Genomic DNA, 26174 nt, shown 5'->3' on the forward strand with positions numbered 1-26174 from the left:
AATAGGAAGTAGGAAGCAAATGAAATCCTCCCCTTTCTACCAACCTTCCATGTGAGCTGACCCCAAAGTCTCACATATACAGATCAACAAGATAAAGTATGTATTTTTGATCTAGGAGAAACTCAGGTGTTCGCAGTCCTTATCATGAAATACTTCATGTCTCTTGCTACAATTGGCACCAAATAATTATGTGGAATTATCTAGAAAATCAGAGGACAGACACCTACCTGCTTGGCAGGCACAAACTTCTATCTCCTTCTATGAGTGCCTTTTTGGTGGTCTATTAAACCACCAAGCTCTCCTGCCTTCAAGTAGTACAGATTGATGACCTCAAAGTTCTGGACCTATATATTTTCACTGAACTTAAATCCAGAAGTCAGGAGCATTGTGTTCCTTAGAGATTCTCCAATGAATCTGATTTCCTGACTACCAGAATATTACCATGTTCCACATTCCTTGGACCCATTCCACAGTCACTCTGATATCAACTTTCCATTGTCATGCCTTCTATGGTTGTGATTCTTCCATTCACTATTACGTGAACCCTTGAATTTGCATTGATGGTTGTGATTCTCCCATTCACTATTACGTGAACCCTTGAATTTGCATTGGGCTGATCAGGTTAATTTCTTCCACTCTCAAATTTCCTAGACTAACAACACTGACTACTCCCTCCATTCTGATAAAAGTTGTGTTTTTCATTTACAGGAATGTATTCAGGCTCCTATGTATCATCCTGTCCAAATATCTATTGAAAACTGAAGACTTAAATATAAGACCTGATACATTAAATCCAATATCAGAAAACATAGAAGATATTTAAAAAGGCCATGATTTGCAGAAGAGGACCCAAATAATTCAGGAGACAAAAGACTATAGACTAGACAAAAGTTATTGCAACAAATTATGTGGTTGCTCCACAGCAGCAGGAAACGATGAGCAGAGTGAAGACACAATCTACAGAAGAACTGTGCCAGCTATTCGTCTGCAGATTGATATCCAGAATACAGGGGAAAGCAAGAAATTGAGCAAAAGCACAAGTAATCTATTAAAAAAATGGCAAATGATCTCATGGGAAGAAATGTAAGTGATTAGTACAATACATGAAAAATGTTCATGTTTTGTCATCAGAAAAATGCAAATTGAAAATATATTGATATTTCACATCAAATCAGTAAGAATGCTATTATCAAAAGCAAAATAAAAGTGCCTTTGATGACATCAAGTAAAAGGAATCTTTATAGGATGTTACATGGATGTAAATTAATAAATCTGTTATGGAAGATAGTGTGCAGGATCCTCAGCAAACTAATAAAAGAGCCACTGTAAGATCCAGCTGTACCATTTCTGAGTGTAAACCCAGGGGAAAGGAAGACAGCACACAAGAGACATTCCTACATTCTCATGTTTTTTGTGGTAATATTCACCCCACTCACCACTAAAGAGTCAAACAGTACATGGCAGAGGGAAGCTCCCAGGACCAGCCCATCATGGAAGGTGTGCTATGCTGGCCTCTCCCCAGGGCCTCCATCTTCACCTGCTCTCTAGAAAGCTGCAGGTTCCAGAAGAGCTGCACCTGAGTCCCCTGGGACATGCTGGCAGGGGTTGCACCTCAGGGAAGATTCCCAGCAGGCAAACCCCTGGAAGGCTTTGTGGAAAGAATGGAGTTTCAGTGCCTGACCTAATGCGTAGGTCATGCTTAACCTAATGGGCTTCCTATAACTGGAGGGGGAAAGAGAGGTTTTGGAGTGCTTACCAGGTTTGACAGCACTGCTCAGCCTTGCATGATGATTAACTTTGAGAAATATTAACAGATGGAGGAAAGCAGAGGGAACATGGTGGAGGGAGCCTGAAGCAAATAATAAAGTGAATCCTTTAGTCCTTTAGTATAGCAGTGAGCTGTAGTATTGAATAATGCGGGATCTCTGAGGGAAGCGCACACCAAAGGAACACCTCATTGTCCTATGCAATCTGCTGTAGAATAGTTTTCACTAAACAGAGAATAACAATGGCCTAAGCCCATCACAAATGATTTTGTATAAATCTAACAGCCTGAGAAGGGCTCTATTTATTTAAAAAAAATTTTTGTTGCCACAGAAATGTCTTAAGTAGAGCATGAAATATGATTCAGTTTCTAACAGAAACATTTGCTATTAAGTTGAAGCCAGAGTGACCATAATTTTTTATCTATTGTTTCTAAACAAGGGTATTGTTCATAGTCTTATTATATCCATGAAATTATCTATGTATGTAAGCCTAGTTCCAGTTTGAATGGTGACAATTTCCCAACATGTTTCCAGTAATGAAGTTTCCCTCAGAAGTAACACATTTTGAGTAAGTAAATTCTGGGCTGTCCTGCTCTGACCTGGGCCACCTGGGGACCTGCACCAGTGCTGAGTTACTGAGATGAGACAGCTCTGCAGCTGGGCCTCTCCCTGCCCAGCTCCTGCTGATTTGCATGTCCCCAGAGCACAGACTTTAAAAGGCTGCTCAGAGGCTTCCACAGATGACCCAGTCTCCATCCTCGCATTCTGCATCCGTAGGAGACACAGTCAGCATCAGGTGCAAGGCCAGTCAGGGCATAGGTAGTTATTTAGCCTGGTATCCACAGAAACCAGGGAAAGCTCCTAAACTCCTGATCTATGGTGCAAGCAGTTTGGCACCAGGGGTCCCACGGAGGTTCAGTGGCAGTGGATCTGGGACAGATTTCACTCTCACCATTCCTCGCATTCTGCATCCGTAGGAGACACAGTCAGCATCAGGTGCAAGGCCAGTCAGGGCATAGGTAGTTATTTAGCCTGGTATCCACAGAAACCAGGGAAAGCTCCTAAACTCCTGATCTATGGTGCAAGCAGTTTGGCACCAGGGGTCCCACGGAGGTTCAGTGGCAGTGGATCTGGGACAGATTTCACTCTCACCATCAGCAGTGTGGAGGCTGAAGATGTTGGAACTTATTACTGTCAGCAGTATAATAGTTACCCTCCCACACTGATACAAACCATGACATAAACCACCCAGGGAAGCAGAAATGTGAGCCTTGGCTGCCCCAGCTGCTCCTTCTGATGCCTTTAGCTGCTGAGTGTGTTTCTGAGATGTGGCCATTCTTTGAAGGACACTGAGTACCGTAACATTTTCTTCATGGTCCGGCCCAATTCCACACATGTGATATTATCCTCCTGACTGATTAAATGGCTTAGATGAATAAAACTAAAGCACTCAGGTTTCCGCAATGTTGGGCTTCTTCCATCAAAAGACAAGTTACTGGGCAATGTCTACGTGTAGTTTGGTTTCAATAGATTGAACTGGTATCATTAAGGCTGTGGCAGTCATGAAATTTTGTTTTACAAACAGGAAGCACTGTGGTCTTTCCCCCAGGAGATTGAGTGCATCTGTTACTGAAAGCACTGCCCCCATATCGCTGTCATCCTTAGACACGACTTCAAATCCCAGTTTTGGGCTCTACTGCCCACAGCTGCTGGGAACACTTAATGAGATGATTCTCCAGTCACCTCCTCTCTTCATGGATCTACTGTGGTGCTGACTACTGAATCTTCCTTTGCTGATTTCTGCAATCAGGGGAGGACACCTCACTCAGCAGCACTGGATCATTAGGGCTCTATTAGGAATTACAGTGTTACCTTCATGCAAGGGTGCTTCTGTCTGCAAACAAAAGTGCTTGGCAAAGTTTTGCTTCCTTTGCAACTTCCCCGTCAGGTGACAGACATGTCCATGGCCAATTTCCCCATACAAACACAAAAGCAGACATTTTATTCCAAATATTAAAAGAAACTAAGTTCATAACCTGAAGCGTCATTGTTTACAGGAAACCATCTAAGGAGAAGGGATCCGGAGAAGCCTCACACCTAAAAGTGAGGTTGTAATTATGATAGGGAAAACTTTTATGAATAGAAAAAACTTACAAAGTGTTACAATGTAAAGCGGCTTCTGACATCTCTAACAGCAGTTTGTGTTGTTTAGCTTAGATGTAACAGGCACTGAAGGCGCTAATTGTTGAATGAGGCATTTGGTCTTGCCCTGAGATAACAGAGCACATCAAGACCTTGAACTCCGAAAAGGCTGGAGCCACATAATTGTAAAAGCATGAAGATAGAAAGGACCATTACTAACATTTGCTCCCCGGATCCTGAACACCCCCATTCCTTTGGACTAGGATAGATAACTGGGCAAATCTTAAAGGTAAACTCCCCAATTGTAAAGAACTGTTACATCTGTGTTGAAAGGTAACTATCCTGTGACCATTATTTGAACTGTGAGAATGGAATGTAACCACCCAAATGAAGTCATGGCTGTAAAACCCTATAAAAGGAGGAGTTATAACCCAGTGTGCCTTCTAGCCAGGCACTGCTTATGTGCAGTTGACCCTATTTCGATGGAGTAGACTTTTGTTATTTGCTTCCATTTTGCTGCCTCTTTGTGTCACTTGCCAGTTCCTTCCATAACAATGAAACAGTGACCCAGTATGGTCACTATACTTAAATTCTCAGATTTCTCCCAGATATAGGATGGAGCCCAATATAGGGCATGGGCTTTCAAGTATCATTAGCAAGTCTGGTGTTACAGCTAAAGACTTCATGAAAACATGTTATAAACATAAAATGAGAAGTTACCGAAATTATTTAACACTACTTTTTAACAAACCAATTGATACACTTACTCAAGATTCCTAAGTACAGATGACATCTTCCCTTTTCTTAAGTCAAATGCCTGTTTTTTCCAAATCTTTCCAGGATCCAACCGTGTCATTTATACTGCAGGTTAATTAGCAAAAATTCAGGCTGTGATTTACACCTACTGATGAGGACCTGCATTAAAACAGGCTCTGTTCATGGTCAGGAAGCTCTGTTTAAGGGCAATTTACTCCATCTATGGTAAACATAATTTTAGACAGTAAAGAAGTTCTCTTGTGTTCTGACCTAAAATAGGTGCAAAAATTAAATTTTAATAAATACTGTTTCAAAAATTTCAACATGCTTCATTAACTTAACAAAGAAAGACCAAACTGAAATGATTACAATTTTCATACCTTGGATAATTGAATCCCCACCTTCAGTCCTCCTCATGTACACCATGGTGTACATGGAAAATGTTAAAATGGGAGGCAGAGGTAGGTGCTATGAGAGAAAGGGACACAGAATCCTATGTTCAGGGAGTGAAATCTCATAACTCTTCTCTGTGGAGACAGCCCCTGATGCAGGGCCAGCCACCTTTGACTGCATCCTTCTTTCTGTTAATGGTGTCTCAGTAACTTCTTGTCACTGTGATATGGTACCAGAAACCTACATGACTCAAAGAGGAGATGTTTACTTAGGAGTTTCATGTTATAGGAGTTTCAGCCCCTATGTTCAGGGAGTGAAATCTCATAACTCTTCTCTGTGGAGACAGCCCCTGATGCAGGGCCAGCCACCTTTGACTGCATCCTTCTTTCTGTTAATGGTGTCTCAGTAACTTCTTGTCACTGTGATATGGTACCAGAAACCTACATGACTCAAAGAGGAGATGTTTACTTAGGAGTTTCATGTTATAGGAGTTTCAGCCCATAGTTGGCTGGTTCCAAGACAGAAATGGCATGGGGGGTGTGGCTCAGTAGAGGACAGCTGCACAAATCATTGTGCTCAGGGAGGAGGAGAGAGAGTCCTAGGTGATGGACCGCATGACCCCCTCTTCATACCTGGCCCCACCTCCTAACAGGAGAGTCAGCTGCATTCCTAATAGCACCACCATGAGCCATCCACTTCCAAACACGTGAAACTCTGGAGACATTTTTCAATTATGACATAGCAGGTTCTGTGAGGAAGTGGCCGATTTGAGATCATAGTTGGAGGAGAAAGAGAGGGAGCAACATATTTAGGGTATGTATACATAAGAATAGTACTTTAATGGCTGAGTCGAAACAGAAATGATTAACACATCCTCAAGGATTATTTCATGGGGGCTGAAAATGTGTGAAAAAGGCCTTTGCAGGTGTTGAATAAGAGTGTCTATTTGTGTCAAAGATTCTACTGTGTGTACTACTTGTCCCCTAATGCAGTTTCAGAGTCCTCAGAAGAGAAAGAGATTTAACAGACAGTTGAACTGCAAGGTCTTTCCTGCATTATCACCTGTCTCAGTTCATGAGGGCATGATGAGTGCAGCTCACATTTTGAGGCTTGGGAGTGCCTGTAGATTCGATTTGGAAAAAATGATTGAGAAATGGAGCGTAGGGCCAGACTTTTTATGAATCAGTGGATCAGTGAAAACCAAGAACCCTGCATAATGCCCTGCTTCCCCATGAACCATGCACAGCAGTAAAAGCACACAAATGATCTCTTCCTGAGGTGAAGGTCGGCTGCACAGGGGTGATAGGAAGAGTGGAGTCTGCATTACCACCGCAGTCTCCTCTGGATCCTGAAGTAGTAACAGAGAAGAGTGATATTAAGAATGAACATGAAGGCATTTCTCATGATTTTCCTGATTTTAAATTAATGAATTAGTTCAGCTGATGACATTTGGTGTTTGTCAGTTTATCTATATTTCCACTTAGAAAAGAAGAGAATTTTTAAGTGATACAGAAAATTTATATCACCCTCTCCTTTTTAGTCAAAAGATCCAGCTGGAATCTCCCTCTCTGTCATTTATTAGAAGAGTACTTAATTTATTTCTATTTTTCTAGTATGTATGTAATGCTAAGGCTGTTGTAAATGGCACAGGTGTGAAGGGCTTTTTGCTGCTATATAGCTGATGCACCTATGGGACACAGACTCCCAGCTGCTTTTCCTGAATTCTCTACAATTTTCTTCTTACACAGATGCAGAAAACCTGCTGTGCTGCTTCCCAGACAAGCAACACATGGGTGCAGCTGGACCTCCTGAAGCAGCAGGTTTTTGCACCACTGCGGGAGGAGCACACATAGATTAGCAGAGCAATGAACCAACGGAGTTTTCTATCATCAACATTACGCAGAGGAATTAGTCAAGTGTTTCTAGCATCTGCTGTTACCAAAGCAACAATCAGGATGCTAGGAACAGAGTTACAAATAATCTCCCAAACTCAGTGATCAGTCTCCATAGCAGAACTCAATTCTAACACGGGGAGGTGAAACAAATTGTCATTTTCATCTAGAGAGTGCTCTACATAGCAAACACAAACTTCTTGGTAACTACTTTTTAAACTGATCCACTGTTATGCTTACCTCTTTCTCTACACATGAGATTAATCAAACATTTCTTAAGGCAAGAACTCCTTTGATGTCATTGCTAAGAGTAAACAAGGTGTAATTTTACATTCACATTTTCCTAATCAATATAGAAAAATCCTTCCCAAGTGTCCTCTTTCTTGCCATCAGTATTGCCATCAGTATTGGGCCACCACCTTCATGTGTCACAAACCATGTGTCCATGCCTTAGAGGATCAAGAATGAGCCGTGTCTTGTAAAGTCTCAGTGTAACTTGAACCTCGGACTGACATCCTCCTGGCTCCTTCAGCGATGGTCTTCACAGATGGTCTCCATGGAAAGTTGTGTGGCTTCAGAGCTGCTGAAGAACTTTCATTAAAGTCTTCTTGCCTCCCAAGCTTTGACAAGATAAACCTGTGTTGTTTTCAGTCAACACATTTACAGTATTTTTATGACAGCCCAAGGAATCTAATTCACCCACTCTCTATGCGGCCCCTTGCACATTGTGGTTTGTGGGAAAATAAGCAACTATTATTTTTTGAAAAATCAGAAATAAAAGGTTGTGGCTGTTTTTACCTTCTGTTTTTATATGTGCTTTAAACACTGAGAATGGTAGTAACAAGTGGTAGAGATGGTCTTCTCCTCGACCTCGTGAGTAGACTACACGATTGGATTCAAGTCAAGCGAACTTGGCAGGTGCAAAAGTCTGCTTCATCCAGAGAGAAGCAGAAACATTTACATGTCTTCTGACCCTCGCTCCTTCTCCCTCTCCCCTCCCCCTCTTCTCTCCACCTCTAACCCCCATCTTCTTAGTTGTTGTTATTTTTGTTTTTTGAGACAGGGTCTCACTATGTCGTTGAGACTGTCCTGGAACTCACTGTGCAGCACAGGCTGGTGACGAACTCGCAGAGGTCCTCCTGCCTCAGCCTCCCGAGTGTTGGGATTACAGACATGTGGCACCACACTCACCCCCCCACTCTGTCTTAGTTTATGGTAACCTGGTAATCTTATACAATTTTTGAATTGGATTACAAGAATTTATTTCAATAATATTTCATGTATAAAAATTGAAAAAATTACTTAAGGAAAATCAAATTGAGTAAGTGGAAAAATTAAAACCTACTTGAATGTGAACAGTGCTTCTGGCTTACTGCTAAAAATTCGAGATAAATTAATCAATTTGTACTGGGTATGAAATACACAGATTTCAATTATGCCTAGGTGATTCATCCCATTTCATTTTTTAGCTTCTTATGCTTTGAATTTAAATCAAATAATTCTAGACTACAATACATGAATAAAATGATTTCTAAAATTGTCATGACTGCTGGTCTGATACCTCAAATTAACACTTTGCCATATAATTTCTGTTATTTTTTCATTCATACCTAAATTATCTCTTTGTTCTAATTTACCATGTATCTGAATTACTAGTTTGCTTACATTGAAAAAATTATTTGTAAGATTTCTTGAGGGATTAGGATGCAAGTTTCTTCCTTCAGGGAAGTTTTAACTTGGGTAGCTTATAATTAGAAACCCTATTTTAAACTAATTTCATGATTGTTGATTTCTATGTTTTTGGAGTAAAAAATCTTTGGCAGTGTTGCTCTGCATACTTTACTTCCAAGTTAAATATTACTTTTATTCGATCCGAATTTTCAGGTTTACTTGGACCCCTCTTTCAGTTCCTGGTAGTTGTGGAAAGCAGAGTTTTCTGCCTGTCTTTGATTTCCAGTTACACAGAGCCCTTCCAGCCCCCAGCTTACACCAGGGCCCCACAGGATTCCTCACAGTGTGAACTCTGGGTCCATCACCTGACTGTGTGGCCCAAGCATAGGGTAGAAACTGGAGCTCAGGTGTTTGCTGTGTTCTTTATGGCATATGGCTTTGGAAACAGATAACTTTTCATCATATAAATCATAAATTTGTTTAGAAATTGTCATTTTCATTTTGTCTTTTCCTTTTTTCATCCCTCTTTCCCCACTCTCCTTTGTTTTACTCTTCTTTGTTTTCTTGTTTTTTCTGGAATGTTTTATTATACAAGTAAGGGTGTTGAAACTAACATCCTTGACTATACCATCTAGTGGTTTGTAGTTTTAGAACGTCTAAGCTAATCTCAGAGCTTCTGGATTGATTAATATGCTTTTATTGTCAGCTAAGAAAACTTTTTGTTAGGGTATATTTGTCTCTTGATTTAATCAGATACTTTTATGTCTCATTGCCCATGCAATTTGCTTCCTCATTTACTGCTGAATAAACTCCTCCAGGGCCAGCCAAAGTTCTCAGAGTTTATAAAGGAGGCCATGCAAGGAGATCTGAGCTCCATCAGGAGGCAGGGGATCAAGATGCCAACAAAGACCCAGATCTTCCTATGCCTGTTGCTCTGGGTCTCTGGTGAGAAACTGAACAGTTCCAAATCCCTGAGAGCAATATCTTTCTAGAATTAACATTATAATTTTAAAGTGCAATGAGAAATTATAGGAGCCAAATATATGCTAATTTACCATAGCATTAGAGTCAGTATTTAAAATGACTTAATTCAACATTTAAAAGATGAAATCTGTGTGTGTCTGTGCCTGTAAGATCATTATCCATCTCTGATTGCAGGTGTCTGTGGGGACATTTTGATGACCCAGTCTCCAGGCTCCTTGGCTGTGTGTTCAGGATAGAGGGTCACCATCAGCTGCAAGTCCATCCAGAGTTTCTTATGATGGGCTGTAACTACTTATCCTGGCATTAGCAGCAACCAGAACAGTTTTCCATACTGCTTATCTACCAGACATCCACCGGGGATTCTGGGGTCCCAGACTGGTTCAAAGGCAGTGGGTCTGGGACAAATTTCACTGACCATCACCAGCTTGCATGATGATCATGTGGCAGAGTTAGAGTGCTCCTCCTGCAGTGAGTCAGCATTAAATATAAACTTCCTCTTATGTTTCCTCCACATCCCTGGGCTTGACCACTTACTCCCTCTGCCTGAGAGACTGTCCTAACTTATGCAGGAGAAAGTCTTCAGGGCTTAGATGAAAGTTAGGGGGCACCATATCTCTTAGATGCTTTGCTATAGGACAATACAGCATTAGATTCATATTCATTTTTTTCTTTCAGGATTAAGGACCTAGGTTGCTTGGTTTATGTATTTATAATTAGCATATTTTTATCAGTACATGCTTGTAGTACTCAGTGATCACATTTATCATGGAATTTTGTATGTGAATATTTATCCATCTTGATTCTTTTTTTTTGCACTCTCCCCCTCCCATCTCTCCTTTCTCCCTGCAAATCTTAATCCTCCTCCTCCGTTTTTTTTTTCCCCCCTTTGGTTTTCTGAGATAGGGTTATACTGTGTAGTTCAGACTGGCCTGGAACTTACTATGTAGCCCAGACTGGTCTAGAATTCACAGCGATCCTCCTGCTTCAGTTGCCCAAGTGCTGGGATTACAAGCTTGTGCCACCATGCCTGGATTCCTCCTCCTTTTTGAAAAAGCTCTATTTCCATTTTTTCTTTGAGACTCTCTTTTTTAAATCCCTTTCCCCTTCTTCCTTCAATTTCATCTTGATGTTAATCCCATTTGAAAAAGATATTTTTACTTTATGTTATCTGTCCTTTATTGACTCTTTATTTATATTTTGAGTTCTCATACCAGAGAAACCACGTGACATTGAAGCTTGCATGTTTATTCCAATTAAATTAATGGTCTTGAGTTGCTTTGATATTCCTGCAAATGCCTGAAATGTATCCTTCTTTATGGCAGAGTGTATTCCCCTGTGTGTAAACACCACATTTTCTTTATTCACTTATCTAATGATATATATATATATATGGCTGGCTTCCTTGATTTAGCTATTATGAACTATGTTGATATAAACACGGGTATGTGTGTGTCACTGTGCTATGATGACTTTAACTCATTAGGAAAGATATTCCTTCTAGAATAATTTAGCACAAACTCAGTGCCATAAAGTGAGCAGTTTATCACTTTCTAATTGTGTAGAACAAAATCTATGGACTAAAGTCAAAATATTGTCAGGTGAATTCCTTTGGATGTTGGAAGTGTGAATCTGTTCCTTTTCTATTTCTAGAGTTTTCTCACACCTCTTGCCTGAAGGTCCTCTTCCTCCATGGACTTCAGAGCCTGCAACATTTCATCTTTCTGAAACGTGTTCCTTAGTCTGCTTTCCCTATCTGCTCTCCCAAAGTGGACACTGAGAAACACTTCTTACCTCTACCAATGAATACAATTTTGGGTTTAAGCAAACCTACCTTCCAGTCCTCATAGATCATGTTAACTAATAGAATTCCACTTTCCTTGTGTGGTGAGGGAGAACTTTGTGTCTCCATGGAAACAAGGTGCTAACCAATCCCATTAATGTGTTCTCGTCACATCAGAATTCAGCTTCTGTTTGAGTCATAGAGCTACAGCTGGGCTCAAGAGTCTTACATAAAATAGGCAAACTTTGAGACCCCAGAAGCATCTTCAAGCTGTCTGTATGGAAATGGTGCTCACCAAGTTTCTTGCTGTTTTGCTGTCAATGACAGAAAGGCAAACATGTCCTTTGTTTCCTATGGAGGAATAGCTTATTTTGGGTGGTGTTAAGTGAAAGTGCAGTAGCCTACCATTAAGAATTTAATATCTCACAAGGCTATATATTGATTTTGAAATCTATAAAGACCCAATACTATATAAAATAAAAAAGAAAAGGAACATGCCCACTTTTCTCTAGCATAAGACAAGATAAACAGACTCTGTGATGTTCCACATTAAAGGAAACATGCGTACAGGGGATATGACACCCCTTATCAATGTTCCCATGCAGCCAGCTGTGGGGCTCAAGTCTGCTCAAGATGAGGGAAGGTGGACTATGCGGAGCTCCTGGTAACTCTCCAGGGAGCTGGATCTGTTCTGTGTCCTACGTATGGCTGTGGGTACATAGCTGTGCATTCCCCAACACCCCATGAAAATAAATACCGAACAGGTGGCTCATAATGTGTGTAAATTCTACCTCTAAAACTTTAAAACATTTTGTAATTGAACATAGAATCTGTCTCTCAGCTGTTGGGAGGCCAATAAAAACAGGACAATGTGTGAATTTATCACCATTTTTATATGGAAAAAATTTCACTTCCTAAGTGTGACTGAGCATTCTCCTAGTTAAAAGTCAAAGGTAATTTTGATATTCTGTCACTGAATAAAATGTAAGTGTTGGTTTGAATGATATTATAAACATGAACATAGTAGAAGATACAAATGCACATTATTATGGCTATTTCTTCTAGAAAGAGTGACTGTGCAAAGCTAGCCAGATAGCCTAGCTGGTTTGTGCTCTGGGGCTTGGGTCGAAAGTTCAGCCAGTGACCACATGGGGTGACATCCTGCTATGAGCCTTGAGAACTTGATCAGCATGGTGGAATCATCCTGGGTTCCTGTGCTTTGAGAATTTTTGTAGCTTATATGTAGTTCTCTCAACATAGATTTACACACTCACAGGTTTCTAGAGCTGGCTGGATTTAGTGCATTTGATTCTGTTGTTAAGGGTGTGTGATACTACTTTAGTTCACAGATTGGAATTAGAATAGTTGTTGGTGTCTATAATGGAAGCCCCATCCTGCATGTGGGTGGGACCAGTCAATGAAGCCTAGATGGGAAAGATGGAAGGTAGGCTTGCTGCCCCTGAATGCTCCATCGCTGTCTCCTAGTTGCTTGCCATGGACTATTTCTCTTCTGTGATGCCCGTCTGCCATGCCACCTGCCTTAAAGCCAGACGACTACAAACCTCTACTCCCTATGAGCTGAAATATGCATTTCCTGCTTTAACTGTGGGTGTTGGATATTGTGATAGTTGTGTCAATCTGAGTGAGAAACATCCAACTAAATTGTCTCAGCGTAGTTCTCGGTGTGGAAAACCCACTGTAGGTGGGGCTATTTCCAGAAAGGAAAGGTGAAGCAAAGAAGGAATGTTTTCTTCAATTTATTTGGAGACGCTCTGGTCTTCCCGGTCCTCTTAGGTGTCATCTCCTGGCCTCCAGTGCAGACTCTTCACCCTGCTGGTGCAGACCGTTTGGCTTCCTGATATGGATTCACAGGGGCACTGCAGTGGGCTCCAGAGCCTGGACGGGATGCCTTAGATTCGCAGTGCACAGACAGCATTTTTGCACTCTTTCACACCTGACTCTGTGGGAAGCCATTGCAAGCTACTCTTCAGAATTCTTATATAGTTATAGTATATCTTGTATGAAGTCTGTTTCACTAGTAAGCACTGAGTGATATGAAATTTTTGTCTCAACCACAACAAAAGGAACTAAGATAAGCATCTTGATGCTACTTCATTCAGATTCTCACAGTAGCCAGAGTAATCAGTCAAAAGAAAATGATCCAAACTAAAAAATAATCAAATTATCCCCTTGCTTTTACTGTTCAAAGTCTTGTTTTCTGTTTTGAAATTCACTGCCATCATCCCCAAGCTTCATCTGTGGCTCCTCTAACTGCCTGTTCTGTTTGCCATCTTTGGGGAACTTGAAACCCCTGATGTCTGGGTCTGCATCCAGAAGGGTCGGAAGAGACTGGTGTGAATGTGGATGGACTTGAAATTTCTTCTGCTTTTCTTTTCCCTCCTCTCTCTTCTTTCCCCTTTGCCTTCCCTTCCCTCCCCTCCCCTCCCCTTCCCTCCCCTCTCCTTCCCTTCCCTTCCATTTGCTTTGTACTGTTTTTCTTTGGATTGATTCATGGCCCTCACATGCTTACAAAGCTCTACAGCACTGAGCTATGCTTGCAGCTCCAGAATTGAGACTTTTCCTAGGCTGTTCAGGTGGTACCAGTGTGGTCAGCTCTGACCTCTCCCTACTGCATGCCCCTGCTTACCAGGTCTCTTGTTCTCCCCTGAGCCGACCATCTGGGCTTCCTTTCTATCTCTGAAGGTTTTGAGTTTTTCTTCCCGTTAGGGTCTTCTGCTTCTCACTACCAATCTTCCTGCCTCCAAGCCTTCCAAGCCAGCCTAAAATTCCATTCCCATTATGACTTTGGCTCTGGTGATGGTTTGGGGGTCTCTTTCCCTCAGGAACATGGGCTTTGGAGGGAGGAGCTTTGACCATGAGAAGCTCTCACCACTGTTGTAAGTGGAAGCCCTTGACCTTCACATACACATTATATTTTCCACACTGCCAGTCTTCTTCACAGTGATGACAAAACCCCAGATTCCAAACATCATCCATTTTCCTGGAGTCCCTGATGCCTCATGTAGGTTAGAGTGAGGGGAGTGAGACCTATGAGTTGGGTGTGAGGTTTGAGGAACTCAAACATTGTTAATTCTGTTATATATCATTTAAGGAAGTATTTAAAAATTAAAATGAATCTGAAAACTTCCTTAGTATGAAAAAATTCAGAATTTTAAGTAATAGCAGGCCATGTAAGGGACAAAGAAGTGCCAAAGGGAAATGTTTTAATGAGTGGCAATATGCCGTTTTGCACATTATTTACTTCATGTATTTGTGGGTGTCATGTCTTTCTCACCAGGTGGAATGAAGGGGCCCACTGATAGTAGTGTCACAAGTGTAGGAAGTGTAGGAAGGAATGCCTGGGCCCTTTAAGAACAACCATCCCTAAAAGGAATGATCAATTCACTCATTTAAAGTTACATCTCAAAAACGTTAAACATTTATTTACTTGGTATGTTTTAAACTAAAAAGTCATTCTTAAAATATATTTATTCACTTTTACAAATGTTCAATATCCTATTTACAGGTAGTGATTATAAATATTTGCTTGTAATATGGTCAACAAATTGTATCATGACAATCACCCCAGAAAATATTTTATTAGAAGCATAAATTGAAGTTTACATTTTAAGTGGTAAGAAAGCTTCAGGAAAAATCACTAGATAGCAAAGGCAAGAAGGATCAGAAATGGAAATATGGTCAAATTTTCCCTCTATCTGATGTGACCATCCGGTGAAGGAAATGTCTAGGTGTAATCATGAAAGAAAGGAAGAAGTGTGACTACGTTGTCTTTTTTTCACAAGCTGATACTAAACTTCATCTGGATGAACATAGGTACAAGGTGTACTGGGGAGAAACAGGGATTAAAGAAATTATGTTACCATAAGAGAGAAATTGTACCCTCAGTCTGAGTCAATGTTCTGGAAGCCCAGCTGGTCCCTCCCCAGCTGCTTTGCCTGTGCTGCCTTCCCCAAACCCACACTGCTGTCCAGAGGTCATATCAATGCTAGAGGCAGAGCTCTGGAAAGATTCTGCCTCCGGTGTGCCCCAGACTGAGATATGGAAGCCCTAGGTCAGCTCCTTTGTCTCCTGTTAATCTGGTGCCCAGGTGAGGGCAGTAGGGTATGGTTTTGCCGGTCTGTGACCTCTGAGTGTCATTGAAACCCCTGAGTCGGTGCCTCTGTTCAGCATGAGTAATAGTTATAGCTCACTGCAGTGCAATGATCCTGACTCTCCTGGGACGACATGGCCATGGGATATCATCTAGATTATGTGGTGACTCTTCTGTTTGATTTCCTATCTTAGGTATCACTGGAGAAGCTGTGACGACACAGTCTCCTGCTTCCTTGTTATTGTCTCTAGGAGAAACAGCCACCATGACTTGCAAGATGGGCCAGAGTGTTGGCAGCTACCTAGCCTGGTACCAGCAGAAATCTGGGCAGCCTCCCAGGCTCATCATCTATGGTGCATCCACCAGGGCTCCTGGCATCCCACCGAGGTTCAGTGGAAGTGGGTCTGGTACAGACTTTACCCTCACCATCAACAGCCTGGAGCCTGAGGATGTTGGAACTTATTACTGTCAGCTGATGAGTGGCTGGTGTCCCCCAGTGGTTCAGTGTGAAACAAAAACCTCCAAGAGACCATCTGAGTGTTTTGATTTACCAGCTGCTTCCTCTATGGGCAGGTGCACTGGTGATCGCTCAGTTTTAGCATTTCTGCCTGTATTTGGAAATTTAGACGTACCGAACTGGAACTTCATGGCAGGATTGTTTTACTCTGTTTTCCAGAATTTTTCTGGGATTTACTTATCCAGCTGGTTTCAGGAAACACTTTCGTGCTAAAGACATCTGAGTACTCACATGAGTGGGTGTCTCTAAAGGCATACATGCCATGCCCTGTAAGAAGGCAACACCACTGACATCAACAAACTTCAAACTCCAAGTGAAGAATTCAAAGTACAACTCATAGAGATTGTGTGCAGAGAAGAGTCAAATAAGAAAAGCAGAGATAATAGATTTAATAAGAGAAATGACAACCCATTGGATTCATGCTCAATATACAGTAATCAATGTGATGTCTATAGAACTATAAAACTTAAGAACACTAAAGTTATACTGCACCACATACCACAGCATACACTGTTAAGTATAGAGAAAAACCTCGAAGGATGTATGATGTCTCCACCCTGAAATCTCCAGAACGTTGTTCAGTAAAATTGAAAAAAAGTGCTGGGGATTTAGCTCAGTGGTGCTGCTGTCAGCCTTGCAAGCACAAGGTCTGGCGTTCGATCCCTGGTACCAAAAAACAAAAAAACAGAAAACAAAACAAAAAGTTTGAAGAAATCCTAACGACATTACCATGGAGAAAAGAAGGTCCTTTCAGGAGTGATGTAGGATCCCATGGGCATCATGTTTTTTAAAGAAAAGAGTGCACAGAAATCATCACAGAAAAAAACAAAACAACAACAACAACAACAAGAAAACCCTCAAAATCATCATAGACGTAGGAATAAAATTCAAAACCTCACATTTTCTGCAAGACAACATAGATACTTGTGTCTGGTGATAACTTTTAGGTATAAAACCAATCATAATTCAGGAATAATCCTTGATTAGTTGGAATACATCATCTCTTCAATTTCAGAATGAAACACGATACAAAATTCATATAATACATTTAAATATGAGACCTTTTAGTTAAAGTCCTAATGGTTTTCACAGGAAAGTCTGTGCACCTCCTTTACAGGCACAGTCATGATTTTTTGACTTCTCTGGTTGTCCTGTTTCCTTCCCCTGCTGCTAAAGACATTTGTTCTCAGTCTACGTCCACTGGGCATGACATCACTTTCCATCCAGTATTAAGAACCGATCAAATGTGCTTTTGATCACCTTTCCTGCAGCCATGGTTTGAAGCCACCCATCAAGTGGGCGGTTGGCCTGACCTGGAGAGGATGCTTATAGTGTGTCCTCTTCACGTCATGCAGATAGTGCAGGTTTAGAGACTTTAAATCTTTGATGTAACTTTCCGCAGTCCACAGGTCACTTGGCAAGGAATTTTCCCACATATTTGCTCTGGGTGTCAGCATCTCAGAAGCAGTGCTGGAAACTACAGCAAAGAACATGAATGACAACACTTTGTCACATTTGGAAAGTCTGTAACTTTCTAAGATTTGTGTTTATTTGTTGAGCTGACCTATTTCCACAGTGAAACACATGCAACTGAAACACATTTTCAAAAACTTCGGCAGTTTCCAAAAGAAGATGTGATGTTAATTCCGCCGTGCAATTCTTTACTCTAGGAAAGATGGCTCTTCTCTCTGATGACTGACTTGGTCCTGGGACAGGACTTGTGTTTTCTACAGCTGAGCCTCACTAGATGGGAAGTAGTTTTGGAAGTGGAGTATCTCCTAGATACTGGATGTTTTCCTTAGAAATCTAAGGATTTCTTTTTTGGAATTTAATGCATATTAATAGTACAGAAAAATGAAATTCATTTTTGTATACTGATATATGTATAATTTTGACTTTTTATTCTAAATAATCTCATCTCCAGTTCCTCCTTCCTCCTCTGATTCCCTTTCTCATGTTCAAAAAACTGCACATCTGAGTGTCTGTTATCACGCCTTTTTTGTTGGTTTAGGTTGCTCATGTAAGAAGAAACATAGAATACCAACATTTTCCATCTGACTTAGTTACCTTGTCATAACATTCTTCACTTCCATACGTTTTCTGCCAATGACATGATGTCATTTTGCTTCATGGCTGAACCATATTCCATTGTATACTTATACATTTTCTTCCTTATTAATCTGCTGTGGGGCAACTAAACCGTTCACTGTGTGGTAGTTCATAAATTAATTGTCAACTTTCATGGGAGGAAATGCCTAGCTGATTGGAGCCTGCGTGGTTCCCAGAATGGTATAACAGAGGAATGGGAGGGAAGGATTTCAGCTGATCTTCCTTGGGGGAGCTTCTTTGTGGCTCATCAGGGATGGCTGCTGTTCTCTTAGAGGAGCTGTGGTCTTTGTGTCTGCCTGGAGCGTTGTCCTCTGACTTCCAATTCAGAGTCTGCAGCTTCCCGCACTGGGTTTCTGGCCTGCTTATGTGCATCCTTTAGCCTCTAGCGTTGATCCTTTGACCTCCTAACACCGAACCTTCCATCTTCTCACCAGATCTTTTCCTTCTGGCTGGGACTCGCATGGGATATTTCTGTGGGCAGCAGGCCTTCAGCTGGATTCTCCAGATCTCTGTAGCACTTGGACAGGTCTCTTTTCCTCTCCTACACTTGACTCTATGGGCCAATATTGTAAGCTAGTCTTGTAAATTTTAATGTCTTGCATTAAATCTAATTCATTCTTTTGAGGGGACTTGCTTCAGCCCTGGAAGGTCTTGTAAGCACTGACTAGTACACACAACAGGGCAATTATGGGGTTCTCCAGAAAAGCATGGGCTTCTCCTTAGCACTAAAGAATGCAGTCTTTCTTAATACTTTTTGGAATATACAAAGGGATAGTCTAGATGGATCAGATGATATTTATGTTTATATTATGTGTAATTTCCATATGATTTCCCCAGTGGTTATACTAGTGTACAATCTTATGAACAGTGTACAAGGGCTTATACACCTACACAACTTTAAATAGCATTCATCGTTTTTTGTGTTCCTCATAGTAGCCATTCTGAGTCATGTGAGAGGGGATTTTGGTGTAATTTTGAGCAGGTTTTCCTTAAGTAAAAACTTATTAATTTCTCCTTAGAAGGAACACCCTTTGGAGATCTCTGCCTCAGAGCTCACAAACACTCCCTTACAAGAACTTCTACAGCAACAGGACCTTATGGCAACCTCTCTCCATGCTGTGTATCTGTGCATTTCCATTTTCCTCTTGCGGAGAGCCATGCACCATTGAGTAAAAGTCTGCTCTGATTCCCTGCAGATCAGTCGGGAGGTTCTGTCACATTCAAAACCTCTCACAAGTCACCAGTCTCTGAGGAGGAAGCAGCTGGGTCCTGAGGAGCCAAATAGGTTTTTGTTGCAGTCTGCAGCACTGTGTGGGTGGATCGTTGTACCACTGATGACAGTAATAGGTTGCAGCATCTTCAGCCTCCACACTGCTGATTGTGAGAGAGTAAGAGGTTCCAGATCCACTTCCACTGAAGCGAGATGGGACTCCCGAGGCCAGGTTTGAGGTGCTATAAACCAAGAGCTTCGGAGAGGCTCCTGGCTTTTGTTGGTACCATTGCAAGTAGCTGGTGCTTACACTGGAGCTGGCCGTGCAGGTGATGGTGACCCTGTCCCCTGGGGAAGCAGCCAGGGATGCTGGAGATTGAGTGAGCACAATTTCTCTGCTGGACCCTATGGTCGTATGCAAAATATGAAAAGAGTTGGAAGTCAGCAGAAATAGAGACACAGGAATATCTTCATACCACACACCATGGAGAAGCAACCAAAAAGAATCTGTTACATTCTGCAAGTTTCATGGAAAAAGGACACTCATTGTTGAGCTTGTGTCTCTTACCTGTGACACTGAGCAGCACCAAGCTCAAAATGTGAGCCTGAAAATTCATTGTGTTTTCTGAGTTCTGCCCCACGCTAAACAGACGTCTTCTCTTAAGATCATCCCTTTAAAGGATTCTGAACATTTTGTGGTTTCTGAGGAACTGATATGCAAATCATCAGGTGTAGGCTCAGGGTGGGATTTTGGCTTATGCAGCCATAAGGTCTGTTCACATTTTATTGTAGAAGTTCAGTCGGTATAAGAGAGGGAAGTTCTCCTATTTTTACCAAATTGGTACACACAACTGATCTAGAGGCTTATGTATTAAAATTTTTATCTTTATTTGTTAGTAGTGTACATTTGCCATGCATAACGATCACATTCACCGTGAGAAATTTGAAGTTTGTGGCTGTACATAATATACCTTACTCATTTTTTCCTCATTTCCCATGATTCTGTTTAATTCTTCCTCTCCCCATTTAGATGTTTCTGTTTCTTAATCTCTCTTTTGAAAAATAATATCTCTACTCTACTTCTCCTTCCCCTACCCCTTTCCTTTGTTCCACTTCCATTTGAGCTAGTTCTTTCTGCTTTGTAGTATTTTGTTCATTTTCCATTTTATTTACACTTTGGGTTTCTCACACGATTGAAAGCATGTGGTATTTCAACTTCTGACCTGAGTTATTTCACTGAATATTCAGGTTTCCAAATGCGACCTTTACTTAAATATGTCTCATGGCTATCCTTCTTTATGGCATATTAGTACTCCACGGTATATAAATACAAAGACCTTTTTTTCTCTTAAGTCTATTGGTACTGTTTAGGTGTATAGTATAGTTACATTCATTGTAGGGATCTTGTACCTTTACATGATGTGTCTTGGTTCTTATTTTTTGCGTATACCCCTGCCTCCACTTCACCCACTCCACCATTCCCTATTTGCAAAACTTTGTTTCCATTTTCCCCTTTTCTTGTATTTTCCTTTTCCCTTCTTTCCTTTCCCCTACCATTCCCAATTCTCTACTTCTTTAGCACTTTTCTTCCTATTTCACATTTTCAATTACACAGTTTGAATCTTGTTTACATGTTTAATTTTTCATAGCAGAGAAACTATTTGGTATTTACACATGTGTGTCCTGCTTATTTGTTTCACTTAAGAGTATGGCCTCAATATGCACCCATTTATCTATAAGTGTCTCTGTTTTCTCTTTCTCTATGCTGAGTAGTACCTCATTTTATAGAAAAAACACATCTTCTTTATCCAGTCTCCAGTTGATGGGCAATTGGACTGTTTCTAATATTTATCTAGCACAAACTGTATCGCTATAAACATGGGTGTGCATATATCCCTATAGTATGATTATTTCAATTATTTTGGAAAGATGTGCAGCAGAGGGATAGCTGGGTCAAATGGGACCTCTAATCCTGGTATTTTGAGGTATCTCCATATTGATTTCCACACTGGTTGCACGTGGCTACACTCCCACTAACAATGGAGAAGGGTTCCTTTGTCCTCACTGCCCACCAGCATTTGTTAATAGCTAGTTTCATTTTATTTTTCAATTGAGTTTATAGTGAGCTCTTGTGTATGATTATAGTTTATTCACACCAGAGAAACTATTCGGTATTTACATATGTGTGACTTATTTATTTCACTTAGGAGAATATCTTCAGTATGTATCCATTTTCTATGTGTTATTGGCTAAGTTCTTGATAGCAGCCATTTTTTTCTGGGGTGAGATGGAATCTCAGTGTTGCTGTCATCTGTATCTATGGAATGATCAGTGATGTTGAACATTTTATTCACACCAGAGAAACTATTCGGTATTTACATATGTGTGACTTATTTATTTCACTTAGGAGAATATCTTCAGTATGTATCCATTTTCTATGTGTTATTGGCTAAGTTCTTGATAGCAGCCATTTTTTTCTGGGGTGAGATGGAATCTCAGTGTTGCTGTCATCTGTATCTATGGAATGATCAGTGATGTTGAACATTTTTTCATGTAGTTATTTGCTTCTTTACTTATTTGTCTGAGAAATGTCTGTTCATTCAGTGCCCATTTTTGAATTGGGCCTTTATATGTGGGGGCTCTGATTTTTTTACTTCTTTATATATTCTACATAGTGGACTGTTGTCTGGGGACCAGCTGGTAATTTTTTTTCCCACGTTGTAGTTTGTCTCAGTTCTGTTGGTAGTTTGTCTTGCAGTTTAGAAGCTTTTTAATAAGATAAGATTGCAGTTGTTGATTATTTTTGCTAATTTACTTGCTACTGAAGATTTATTCATAAAGTCTTTTCCTATGCCAATGTCTTCTAGAGTTCTGAATAACTTAGCTTCCACAAGTTTAGTGCTTCTGCTTTAATATTTATATCTATAATCCATTTTGATTTTAGTTTCATGCATGGTGAAAAATAGGGGTCTTTGGCAGGTTGAAATCCAGTTTGTTCAGCACACTTTATTGAAGAGATTATCTTTCTTCAGTTGAGGATGGTTGGCTCCTTTGTCAAAGGTGAGGTAGCGGAGTATATCTGGAGTTTTTTCTGTATCTTCTGATCTATTCCACTGATCCTCAGGTCTGTTTCTTTGCCAGTATCGTGCTGTTTTTATCACAGTGGCTTCGTAGTACAGTTTTAAATTGGGGATTATGATACCACCTGTAATGTCTCTGTTGCTTAGAATGCTTTTTGCTATTTTCGGTCTCTCCTGGTTCCAAGTGAATTTTTGGATTATTTTCTCTAGTTCTGTGAAATACACTGTTGGGATTTCAATTGGGATTGCATTGGATTTGTATAGCAGTTTTCTCCAGCTATCATTTACAGGAGAAGAACATAGAATTTGAACAGAAGCAAAAAAAACTATGGAAGGAAAAGTTGATAGAAATATAAAATAAAGTTTGTAAGTGTAACTTCCATTATCAATATAGCATAAAAATTATACTTCAGAAAAAAATATGATTTGAATCATAGAAGATAACCCCAAAATGATAATAAAACATAATATATTTTAAAAGTCTATAAAATGAAAAACATAATGAATTGGATCTCAGGAAAGTTAAAAACTTTTGATCACCTGGGACTAATTTAAGATGATAGAAGAGATTGTATATAGATTTACTTTGCAAGCTAACAAGTGACCCCTTGAGCAAGTATCTTAGAAAATGAAAACTTATTTTTGCCCAGAAATTTCTCCAGAAATGTTCTTTGAAGAGATTTTTTTTTCTTTTTGTTACCGGGTATTGAACTCGGGTCCTTGCCCTAGCAAGGCAGGCCACCAAAGCGCTGAGCTAAATCTCTGGCCCTGAAGTGTTTTTCATAAAAGCCAAACTCAGGAACCTACGCAAATGTCCTTCAACATATAAATAGTGAAGTAAACTGTTATATGTATAGGACATGGCTTACATTTCAGCAGTGTAGTTCTCAACTATTAAAATATCCATTATAGACAAAGCTTGGTGATGTTGTGCTGAGTGTAGTAAGCCAATGTCAACATAGCACCTACTGTATGGCGATATTTTTCAGTGCTGTTGACTGAAGCTGAGGCCTGGTGTGTGCTCTACCACTGAATACCACTCCCCAGGGTGCTTTTCACAAAGTGTTTTCAGGGTGAGGAATGAAGAGCACAAGGTGTGTGTGGATATAAAAGGAACAACCAGGGAGTCTTGTGGGATGATACAGTTGAAAGTCCATTAGAGCCGTGGTTACACAATGTTACATAAGAGATAAACTTGTGCAGAGCCACACACACATATGCACAAGTGCACATTCACAAAGACAGAAATGAGATCGTATGTAACTTGTGGAAACTAACAATATTCCGAGGAATGTACTAATTAGAGTTTCTTTGTTTTGATTGTTTTGAAAATTAGGAAATTTTGTGGAAACGACTGAGGAATGCGTGAGTTCTTCCTGGATGTTTCTTTGCAATTTCTTGTGAATGCATAGTTTTGTGAAAATGGTAAAGAAAAATGTCATAGAGTTTGTTGTTTAGTGACTCTGATGAGAGTAAGCAGTATTTTCATGTCAAGTGTTTGGGGAAAATGTAAAGCTTTATGGCACCGTCTGCTGGTGGGAATGCAGACAGCACACTAATTCTTTGGAGGGCTCCAAGGGGACAAGGTACATTATTAAATGTAATTTGTGATTATTAATGATATACAATTTAAAATATGAATACTGTTGACAGAATCTACCAATTGGAAAAACATATAGATGAAAAAATTACATATATGGAAATACCTGTATACACATTAGAAATAGATACGTAAACATGACTATGCCTACCTTTTGAAATATTTTGAGCTATTGAAGTTAAGTTTTCATTTTATACTATTGACCCATGTATTACACAACACTAAGTATAAAAAGCAGTATTTCAAAACACTGTAATTTACATGATTCTGCGTGTGTGTGTGTGTGTGTGTGTGTAACTGGGGAATGAACCCAAAGCCCACAGTGACTCACTGTGAAACGAAAACCTCCATGAGACCATGCATGTGTTTTGATTTACCAGCTGCTTCCTTTATGGGCAGGTGCACCGGTGTCTGCTCAGTTTCAGCATTTCTGCCTATATTTGGAAATTTAGACATTCCAAACCAGAACTTCATGGCAAGATTATTTTATTCTCTTTTGCGGAATTTTTCTTTGACTTATTTGTCCAGCTCATTTCAGGAAACACTTTGGTGCTAAGGGCACTGATCACTCCCATGAGTGGGTGTCTCTAAAGGCATACATGCCATGCTCTGTCCAAGAAGGCAACACCACTGACATCAACAAACATGAAACCAAAAATGAAAAATTAAAAGTACAACTCACAGAGATTTTGTGCAGGGAAAATTCTAAATAATCCACAGAAAATGTATTTGAATTAATAAGAGAAATGGTGACTCATTGAATTAATGCTTAATATACAGACATCAATTTGATGTCTATAGAACTAAAAAAATGATGAAAGCTACTGTTACACAGCACAACATACAATAACATACACTGTTAAATTCACAGAAAAACTCAAAGTGTGTACGTTGTTTCTGCACTGAAATCTCCAGAACCTTGTTTAATAAAATTAAAGAAATCTTAAGGAGAATACTGTGGAGAAAGAATGGCCCTTTTTGAAATGGTGCAGGGACACCTGCTATTCAATTTTTCTTAAAAGAAAAGAATCCACAGAAAGTATCACAAAAAAACACTCAAAATTCATCATAGACCTAAATATAAAATACAAAACCTTCCATTTTCTAGAAGATAACACAACTAATCTTCTGTGTGCTTTTAACATTTCCTTATTTATTTATTTGGTTTTTTGAGGCAAGGTCTCACTTTGTAGTTGAGACTGACCTGTATCTCATTATGTATCCCAGTGTGGTCTCAAATTCACAGCAATCCTCCTGCCTGAGCCTCCCAAGTGCCAGCATTACAGGCATGTGTCACCACGCCCAGTGATTTTAAATTTTAGAAATAACACAAAATTTCAATTTAGAAATTCATTGTTTCCTGTGAAAAAGACATGAAGACTGTGGATCTCCTTTGCAGGGAATCTAAGGACTTTTTTTTTCTCTGTTTATCCTGTCTCCTATCTCTGCCATAGGAGACATTTGGTCAGAGTCTAAGTCCACTGGGCGTGACGTGACTTTCCATTCAGGATTAAGAATCAAAGAAATGTCTCCTTTTGATCACCTTTCCTGCAATCAGGGTTTTAAGCCATCAAGTGGGCAGTTGGCCTTACCTGCAGAGGATGTTTGTAGTGTGAGCTCTTCACATAGTGCAGACAGTACAGATTTAAAGACTAAATCTTTGATGAAGCTTTTCTCAGTCCACAGTAGCAAGAAATTTTCCCACACATTTTCACTGGGTGTCAGGATGTCAGAAACTGTGTTAGCAACAAGAAGCAGAGAACAAGAACGACAACACTTTGTCATAGTTTGGAAAGTCTGTAACTTTCTAAGATTTGTGTGGATTTGTTGAGCTATTTCCATAGTGAAACACACCCAATAAAAACACAATTTAAAAGGTTCAGCAGTTTCCAGAAGAAGATGTGTTGTCAATTACACTCTGCAATTCTTTATTTTAGGAAAGATGGTTCTTCTCTCTGATGACTGACTTGGTCCTGGGACAGGATGTGTGTTTTCTACAGCTGAGCCTCACTAGATGGGAAGTAGTTTTGGAAGTGGAGTATCTCCCAAGATCCTGGACGTTTTCCTTAGAAATCTCAGGACTTCTGTTTTGAAATTAATGGATATTAAAAGTACAGAATAATGTATATTTATGTTTATAAGTCTGATTATTTTCATTCTAAT

The 26174-nt window shown here is 40.1% G+C and overlaps 1 gene segment (V, D, J or C); it reads left to right on the forward strand.

The window, feature by feature from the left end:
- The first annotated feature begins 15443 nt into the window (after positions 1 to 15443).
- Positions 15444 to 16225, forward strand: LOC109117840. The segment is given in 2 exon segments: positions 15444 to 15492; positions 15690 to 16225. Coding segments are annotated over 2 exon segments (585 nt in total).
- Positions 16226 to 26174: the final 9949 nt, after the last annotated feature.

Source organism: Fukomys damarensis, unplaced genomic scaffold, assembly GCF_012274545.1.
Source record: "Fukomys damarensis isolate Sample0158 unplaced genomic scaffold, DMR_v1.0_HiC HiC_scaffold_2, whole genome shotgun sequence".
Lineage (NCBI taxonomy): Eukaryota > Metazoa > Chordata > Mammalia > Rodentia > Bathyergidae > Fukomys > Fukomys damarensis.